Source organism: Puntigrus tetrazona, chromosome 20 (assembly GCF_018831695.1).
Source record: "Puntigrus tetrazona isolate hp1 chromosome 20, ASM1883169v1, whole genome shotgun sequence".
NCBI classification, from domain to species: Eukaryota; Metazoa; Chordata; class Actinopteri; order Cypriniformes; family Cyprinidae; genus Puntigrus; species Puntigrus tetrazona.
Window position 1 is genome coordinate 10,754,225 of NC_056718.1, and position 9,805 is coordinate 10,764,029.

Below are 9,805 nucleotides of genomic sequence, written 5' to 3' on the forward strand. Positions count from 1 at the left end.
ACATTCAAAAACTGAGAAGTTGACTTCATAATGAGAAGTTTTAATCATTTAATACATAGTAAAATCATTGTCGATAAAGAATGCACGCGAGAAACAAACATTCCAAATAGAACAAAATTGGATTTTCTCAGTTTGATTCTGAAGAACCTTTTCTCGTTCTCTAGTTCTTTAGAAAACCTGATGATGCTTTGAAGAATCCAGAAACCAAAACTCTGATCTTATGAACTTGTAATGTGACTCCAAGACCTTTTATAATCTACAAAGAATCCTGTAACCGACTCGAGAACTGCTAAACTTGAGATGCAGAGAGGAACAAATGAAGAACCAGCAGATACATCAACCGAAGTCTTGTGAAACCTTTTTTTTATAATAAAAAATCTTCCATCAATTGCATATGTAATAATAGTCCTCTAGCAAACGTCTACTAGACTGACTGAAAAGGCTCGAGCGCATCCATCACTATCGTCAAAATAACGTGTCATGAAAACAAACCCAACCAGCAGCTAATGACGTGATTTAGTAGTAAAGCTGTTGAAATATTTTTGTCACCTCAGTTTTTTTTTTTTTTCTGTCGTTGGTCTCAGGTTGCAGTCAAGGAGGAGCTGAGATCCTCCCGTGGGCCTGTGCTGGAAGCTGCTCCTCACATATAAAGCGCTTCCCAATGCCGGAGGAAACAGTGAATCACAGCTTCAGAGGGGGAGTCGAGCACCATCCACTCATCTCTCTCACAGTGCTCTTCAACCACCAGCTGCTCGGTCAAAGTCGGCTCCGATCGCGCGCTCACTTTAAACCGCTTTAAATTCAGAAACAGAAGAAAAAAAAAGCTCTCGCTCGCACTCGCGCCCGAGAGGCAAAGTTTGAGGAAGAGGGGAAGCTGAAGTTTTGAGAGCGCACATGGCTGCTCTGATAAGCGCGTATTCGTCCTGGCCGGAGAGCTTCGAGTGTTCTGCGGGAAACGCGGACGTACCTGACGGACACACCTCCCACAGAGCTCCCGCGGACAAGGTGTCGGAGCCGCGCATCAGGAGACCCATGAACGCCTTCATGGTGTGGGCCAAAGATGAGCGCAAGAGGCTCGCAGTACAGAACCCCGACCTCCACAACGCCGAGCTAAGCAAGATGCTGGGTAAGACTTTATCACTACACTAATAACCATTATTATTAACAGATAATATTTCTTAGGCTGTTATTATTATTATTATTATTATTATTATTATTATTATTATTATTATTATTATTATTATTATTACAGTAGGCTGAGTGATTCCTATTAATGGAACTAATTGGCAAGTTTTGTGAAACTTAATTTTTTTTGTATACTACACAGTTGTATTGTTTTCTGCGTTGATTGGAGAAAGTTTAATGTTAAAACATTTCTAAACAAATTGTAGACAACATTTAAAAAAATGTTTTACTTGAGAACACAGAGATCGTGTTAGAACCTGAACTGAAAATAAACTGGAACTGAACTAGGAATAAATGAAATTTGATACATCTTTAAATTGAATCTATTTGTATTTAGATCAAGAGCGCACTTTTATCATTTCACACGTTTGGGAGACTTTTTAAAAAAAAATCACAAATATTATACAAATATAGAATATAAATATAAAAACAATTTATACATTTAAACTATTTAAAAACGATAATAAGAAATAAACAACAGAAACCATTTCAAATGTATTCATTTTAAAACAGTCTGATCTTTGTGTTTGTATAAGAAATAACTGATAGAAATCCGTACAACTTCATGGGATAATGAATTAATAAGAAGTTTTGAAAATGATAAATTGTATATGTATAATTTTTTTTAAAATCAGTTTTAGTTGCTATACATAATTTTAATTGTGATAAACCTGTTTTAACAGTTTCTGGCATTTATAAGAAATTCTGTATTTCTCTGCTGCTCTAATTTTTAAAGGTTCCTTCAAATGGTTTTAAAAGCTCAAAATTATAAACTCAGTGCAAATACTGCCATTATAAAACAACATTATAAAATTAATGCCAAGTTACAAATAATGAAAACCGTTTAAAACTATCTTCAGCCCTATCGTTTATAACTGCCGTTATAGGCAGCTGTACTAGTTGTTGATTATTTATCTGTATTATTTCTGCTACAACTTTCCCCAAAATGCTTATGCAAACATCATTTAATTCTGCACAATATATAAGCAAACAAACTAATAAACCAGTTAATTTATTTATTAACTTATTTTTGTGTCGGTGCTAATATGATTGTAAAGGGAACAGTTACTAACTGGACAATCTCCAAAATTCCAAATAGATCTTTAAAAAATGCAGCATTAGGTCTCACGTTCCTGTTTTTTCTCTTCAACAGGAAAGTCTTGGAAAGCTTTAACTCCGCCGCAGAAGAGACCATACGTGGAGGAAGCGGAGCGGCTGAGGGTGCAGCACATGCAGGACTACCCCAATTACAAATACCGTCCCCGTAGGAAGAAGCAGCTGAAGCGCATCTGTAAACGCGTGGACCCCGGCTTCCTCCTGACCACCCTCGGCCCCGACCAGAACTCCCTCCCGGACCCCCGAGGCTGCTGTCACCCCCTCGATAAAGACGACGAGAGCGGCGTGAGTGGCAGCGGTGGCTTCGGTTCTCCCAGCGCAGCTCTCCCCGGCGTCAGGGTCTTCAGAGATCCGGCCAGTTCCAACAGCAGCTTCGATACGTACCCGTACGGCTTGCCCACGCCCCCCGAGATGTCTCCTCTGGACGCCGTGGATCACGAACACCAGTCCTACTACTCTTCCTCCAGCTCAGTGTCCACCAGCTCCTGCTCATCCTCCGCCTCTTGCCCAGACGACAGGCGTCCCACCCCGGTGCACATGAGCAGTCCACCCCCCTACCATCCCGATTACTCCCAGCAGGTACCTTTGCACTGTGGGAGCTCACATTTGGGCCACATCCCGATGTCCCACCAGGGAAGTGGGGCGACCCTTATCGCAGCTCCTCCGCTGTCCTATTACAGCCCTTCGTTCCCGCAGGTTCAGATCCATCATGGGCACCAGGGGCACCTGGGACAGCTTTCTCCCCCTCCAGAGCAGGGGCACCTGGAAGGTCTGGACCAGCTGAGCCAGGCTGAATTGCTGGGTGAGGTAGACCGAGATGAGTTCGACCAGTACCTAAATTCCACTAGTTATCACCCCGAACAGGGCGGGATGACGGTCACGGGACACATCCAGGTAACGCCGGCTTCCGTTTGCTCCAGCAGCGCTACGGAAACCAGTCTCATCTCCGTATTGGCCGATGCCACGGCAGCCTATTACAACAACTACAGCATTTCATAAACACCAAAACAGAGACAACTGACACAGACAGAGACTGTGGGCTCGACAAGGGTCAGCAATATGACTGGCAGGTGAAAGGAAGGCCGTGGAGGGAGCGGAAAAGAGAAGCTACAGGAAGTCAAAGGACACCTCAGGGATGCATAGATAAAAAAAAATCTTTGTTTCCAAAAGAAGAACGGAAGTAAAAGAAAAAAAATGGACAAACATAGAAAATGCTCTCATATCTTGCCACAGAAGCATGTACATATGCTATAAAGCTTATTTATATATCGAATTGCTTTGCATTAAAGCTTATTGTATTGCTTTTTTTCAGTCCAGATATATTCATTTGATTTTTTTTTTTTCAAACCTCAATTGTTTTACCTCAAGAATTATTTAAGCGAGGCTGGTCTTTTCCTTCATAGGACATAATTTTGAAGGATATCCTGCCCTTTCTTTGTCCCTTTACATTCATTCATTTCAAAAATGTATATGTATACTCAGTTAAAAGAATAATAATAATGAATACTATTGTATGCCAGTTTAGGTTTTCCATATTAATTTAATTCAAATACAATTTTGAGTTCATGCGTTTAGTATTTTCTTTTTTGATATCCACACAGATGTCAAGCGGAAGAATGTAGCTCAGTATTGATGTTTGTTGAACACCGTTCTGTTTGGCCGATTTCAACGATGAGGACTTTCATAAGATTTCATGATAAATTGCGTTGTTAATGCCCGTATAAGTACAGAGCAGTGATTCCGTCTGTAGGTCTGGACTTGAGAAAAAAAAAAATGTTGCAGATGCTGTTCATTTTGTGATATATTAAAAGTGAATGTTCTGAGGTCCCATCTGAATTAGATGCCGCTAAATAAAAACACAAAAGAAACTGAGGTGAAAAGACTCTTGATTTTGTAATGATTGAATGATTTTTTTTTTTTTGCTCATTGTTAGTAGTATGTATATACACTTCTTTACTGGAAGTTATGGGTTAATTTTCAGTTTCATTATGACAACCATTCAGCCCTTTTTTTTGGTAAAAATTTTTTTTATTCAAACATAAATAGCTTTATGGAAGTACAACATTTAGCTCTTTTCAAATTTTTCACAATATTATTTTTTATCATTAGTGACCACATAAACTATAAATGTTCCAGAGTTATTTCTAGATTTCTAGTTATTTACTAGATTGATTTTTTTCAATATTTTTCCCCCCGCATTTATTTTAGTACTGAATGCTACCGTTTGAGGTCCCTTCAAGAAGCTGACCTCTACATTTTTTTGTTGTTGTGCGTGGCGGGCCGTCACTATAACCATAGCCCTGGAAACCGGCGGTATCCACCCTACATTCCCAGTTTGCTATCAGCAACACCCATTATGCACTCAGTTTCACTCCTCCGCGGATCAGAGGATTAGTGTAAAACAGGCTCTGCTGTTTTTCTCCCCGCCTCCATCTCCACGGGCCTTTTGTTTCCCCTCATCTTATTCTGGGTGCGTGTCTTAAGCGGAGCGCTGGAACTCCCCTCCTACCCTACCTTCGCCCCCCTCTGCTGCCTGTCCTATCTTGCTGATGCAGACTTTCATAATCTCTGCGAAATAAATAAATACACCTCGTCCCGTCAACTGTTTTACACGTTCATCGTTTTTTATTTTTTTTCCCTCTCTCTCTCCCTCTCTTTTCAAATTCCTCCTCTTTTTTGATAAAAGGAATCTGAAGTGGGGGAAAGAGGGAGGCAGTGGCGGGCGTTTGACAAATCCTGGAGTCTGGCTTGGTCTTCCTGCGTTTTTTGGGAACGGTTGAGTCGTGTTTCTTGTAAAGAGGATGTGGCGGAGAAGCAGTGTTTCCTGCCTGATAAGAGTAAAGCCTCTCTCCGTCAGGATGTTTGGGCCCCGGCCGGTCCCCGCATTAAAAGAGCCCATGGCGAGGGAAAGGGAACCTGCTGTTCATTTTAGCAGGGAGGAAACATGGCTCTCGTTGATTAATATCTCACACCGTGGTTTTTTTAGGGCTTCGATTTGACCCTCCTCTGGTTTGGCCACACACCGGGCTCAGCACAGATTTTCTTAATCTGTCTCTGTCACCGGCTCCAAAGACAAGTGCTGGTAGCTTGTGGTTATGATGTGAGTTGAGGCCATGTATTCGCTTTTATGAAACGTTTCAGTCAAGGGACATTCATCATGTGACTCTAATTTCTTTTCACAAGTGAGTTTGTTATTAGCAGCCTGTGAGTGAATGCTTAAGGTTTGGGAGAGAGGGGGTGATTGGGGCCGCCAGCCCCAGGCCAAGGCTTGAATTGCGGTTTATGACCCAGACACCTCTAGGTACAGAGTAAGTGGACCCAATATAACCTATTCCCCTGGCCTTAAGGAAGGGCACTGTGTCATAGTAAAACACAAAACTCAACATCAGTATGTTTACATACGTTTAAAATTTTTGATATCATTTAGACTTCAACAATACATTTATGTGGTCTACAAATTGGCTTTGTTGCATGCTGGACAGAGGTGGTGTTCCTATTTTAATCAATCAAATATTTAGTTACAGATTGTATGTATAATTGCGTAAGCAGACTAAAATAAATATTTATATAAAAGATTATATTACAAAATCTATTAACAATGCAGTGACGATAAATATTAGGTTGATATCACAGTTTCAAATACGATTATTTACATAAACAAGCAGGATATGATCATACAGGGACATGGAGATTAATCATGTTCATCATAATTCGCCCAAAAACAAGTCTGGACTCGCCTTTCCACCATTACAAAGAGAGAATCGTTTAGAGTGAATCGAGTCATTAGAACGAACCGATTCATTCGAAATCCAAACAAGGAAAAGGATCGGACCGTGCGCGTGAGACGGTTTGATCAATCTCTCAGCTAAACATCTATATAGCATAGCGTTTAGTAGCTCCTTGCTGTATATTTAAAAATATTATCCACAGTCTTAATTATATTTCACATTAATCTCATAAAAATACGACGGAAAATTTGAATTAGTCTGTTTATTTACTCGCTCAGTTTAACAGCGACTCGTTGGATGAAGTAAAGTTAACAGCTTGATCGTTACTGGATATATTTCAAAGTATTATCAGGTATTTTAATTATATTTCACTGGATACGTTAACCTCAATAAAATAAGACCTAAAAGAGACTTTAGATGGAAGTGCTTATATTTAATTTCAGCTAAAACAGTATCAGTTATGAAAACGGATTATTTACTGGGCATATTTCGAAATTTTGTCACTCGACACATTACCTGAATTAAACGTAAGATATAAGTTTATATACCGTGACTATGACTAAGCTTTCTTTAGGGTTTTCACCGTACTTTTCATAAACATAGCCATTGTACAGCCCATTGTAGTCACTGTGGAGACTGCTGACTTTCAGGAAACCAGGGCAAACAATCAACTCATCTGCTACGATCCTTTCCTGTGTGAAACTTGAATAATTCTCCATGCAACATACTAAGAATACACCGCACTCGGTGTCACCCACAGAATGGCCTCTATTTCCATGTTCCTTAAATAGGCCAGAGTGTTGGCCAGCTCAATACAGTGCCTGAGAATTACATTAATGTGCAGAATGTGAATTGTTTTATGTGCAAGGTCATGCATTCATGATTTCAATTTGAATATGCAAGCAGCCAAGCTGACTATATTAAGTTAAGTTTGTGGACTACACTATCATGCTGTACTTTTCACACCTTCTTACTGCATCACTTCATGTTTGAATTTTCCATCCGTCTCACAGCAACCCTATAAGACATTTATGCTTCAAATGTATCGTAAGTTAAAAGATTTCCACTTTTTAATAGGCATGTTTTTTTCTCTCTCTGATTGCTCCTGGGATCGGCTGCAGTCTCAGGTCAGCTTTGTGGAACTTGGATGTCAGGTAGTCTCAACTGTTTCCTGTTTCCCCAGCAGTGACGTCACATCGACGGGCAAATATGCAAGAGAGTGCTTCAGCACGCGCCATCTTCCTCGCAGCGGGTATCTGATGGTGTGACACTGCGTGTGTACGACCTTGCTGAGCACATCTGGGTAAAGTATTAAGTGTCCTGAGGGAGAGGAGGTCGTGCATAATGACGCCCCGATCGGAGACATACTGGCTCGAGCTCCGATCGTAAGCCCGACTGGGTGTGGAAAAAAGCCACATGATAACGTCAGCCTAAACGTGCTAAAATGAGTTAGACAGCACATACTGTATACAGTAAAATTGCAAGGGTTTTCAAGATTAAGCAATAAAGTGCCACGATTTTTACGTTGTAAATTAATGCAGGCAGGTGCAAAGTCGTTTCGATGAAAAGAAATTACACAATGCATTATTCGATCAAAGTCACCATTGCGGCTTTTTGTATTTTTTTTGTTTTGAGAATGTAAAAAAAAAAAAAAAAAAAAAAAAAAGCAACTGCATTATTTATTTATGCCAGGATAGTATTCATACAGTCACCGAGACAGATTTTAGCACATGCTGCTATTATCACCATTTCCTGCATCTGTTTACTATGAAGTCACACTTTACAGTTAAACTAAGTTAAATTAAAGATATGCAAATTTAAATTAAATTAAATTAAATTAAAGATATGGAAATTACAATTATTTTTTAGTTATATAGTTTTTTTGTAATAATAATAATAATCCTTGTAAGCACGCCTTAAAGTAAAAAAAGAACATCTGAGATAAATTTCAAACTAACAGTAGAAGTAGTTGGAATTATGAGAAATAAATTGACGTTGTAAAATATGAAATCGTAATAATACGATCTGATATTGAGATTTGAGAATAAAATTTTAACTCTGGAATATAAAATTAAAATTGTCCCAATTGTTGCGATTACATAGAGAAATATTAAAATCAGTTATGAAAAAAAATACATATTGTGAAAAATTAAGTCACAAACATGACAATTAAAGTTGCAACTGGGATATAAAAATTGTGAATTATTAAATCACAGTAAAGAGATTGCAACTGAGAGTTGAGAATTAAGACTGCAGTTGTGAAATATAGTCACAAAATGAAATATTAAGTCACTGTTGTGAGATATGAAATCACACTGAAATATGGCACAGTTATGAGATACACATTCAAATTTTGAAATATGAGAAATAAAGTAGCAATCATGATTTACATTTTAAGTTGTGACATATAAAGTTACATTTGTGAGATATAAAGTTGCATTTATAAAGCTGTAATTGAGATATAGTCAAAATTTAATGAATACATTTTATATAACTTTACTAAATAATAACTGAATGACAGTAACTTTTTTGCAGATAACCTAGCTAATTCAAATCATCAACGTGCTGTCCCATGCGAGTCAGCTGTAAAGTTAAAGGGGAACAATGACGGTGACCTTGTTCATTTACAGAACTAATGTCTCATATTAGTCTACCTAATCACTATGGTATGTCACAGCTTCCAAACCAAACAGGAGTCTGTGTCTGTCAATATGGTCACTGCACATACCAGCATGTGGATGGAGAAGAATAATAACCTGCTTACTATTCATATTTGGCATCCATTACTGGTGGCTGGGGATTATAGGTCTAGCTGTTCTCCTGCATTCCTGCTCATTGTGGTAGAACAACAGACTCGGCAAGCAGATGTGGTGCAGGCGTGGTGCAAGGCCAGCTAAAGAATGGACCAGACCCGGCCCAGGGCCCTGTGCCATGTGGTGGAGCCAGCGCATGGGTACAGATGGGAACCCCTGGAAAACTTGAGGGATGCTGCAAGCAGCCAACGGCCACCCACCTGTACCTGCGTGTGAATACGCCAGCCGTGTTGAGTCCAGCACCTGTTTACTGCAGATACTGAAAGGTGCCATTAACTGAGAAAATGAGGCTGGAGTTCCACTGCCAACCACGGGAGAGGGAATACAGCTTCCTCATTTTCCTTCTCAGAGGTAAGCGATTCCAATATCAACATTTTACGCCTTGTCTCCTCCCGCTCAGCATTGTCAGGATACTTTCGCCATGCATACTAATTGTGTAATGCTAAATTTAATGTTTTAAATATATGAAACAGGTCGACAAATAAAAAAGAAAATCTCAAATCATAAAATTGTTTAAAAAGGCTGCTTTTTTATTTTTTATTTTAAATCAAATATGTTTTTGATGGAAACTTAATTTGCTCACAAAGACTGCGCTTATCAAAATACATTGATATTATTTTTTTTCCTGGGATTTTCTAATGAATATAAAGTAAAAAAAAACAAGCATGTATGTTTTCACTTCCAGAATAAAAAAAATTACTCATTCACCATTTCATTAAAGATGATCATGTTGCAAAGAAATTAGGATTTTTGAGAAAAACATTCCAGGTCTTTCTCCATATAGTGGACTTCAACAATGGCCAACGGGTTGAAGGTCCAAATTGCAGTTTCAGTGCAGCTTCAAAGAGCTCTACACGATCCCAGTCGCGGATCTTATCTTATCTCGGATGACATGGGGCTGAGTAAATTATCAGGACATTTGTATTCTGGAAGTGAACTAATGCTTTAACCTTTGAAGTGCTT

At 39.1% G+C, this 9,805-nt stretch overlaps 1 protein-coding gene across 1 annotated transcript; it reads left to right on the plus strand.

The window, feature by feature from the left end:
- Window positions 1-609: 609 nt before the first annotated feature.
- On the plus strand, window positions 610-4,173 carry sox7 (SRY-box transcription factor 7). The gene is made up of 2 exons (XM_043220297.1): window positions 610-1,126; window positions 2,339-4,173. Exons 1-2 carry the CDS (start codon window positions 895-897, stop codon window positions 3,298-3,300), a joined length of 1,194 nt encoding a protein of 397 aa, XP_043076232.1. The 5' UTR covers window positions 610-894; the 3' UTR covers window positions 3,301-4,173.
- The last annotated feature ends 5,632 nt before the right edge of the window (window positions 4,174-9,805 follow it).

Coding starts and splice junctions, on each gene's coding strand:
- sox7 (XM_043220297.1), top strand. CDS start 895: ATGGCTGCTCTGATAAGCGCGTATTCGTCCTGGCCGGAGAGCTTCGAG. Junction 1,127..2,338: donor CGAGCTAAGCAAGATGCTGG/GTAAGACTTTAT, acceptor TCTCTTCAACAG/GAAAGTCTTGGAAAGCTTTA.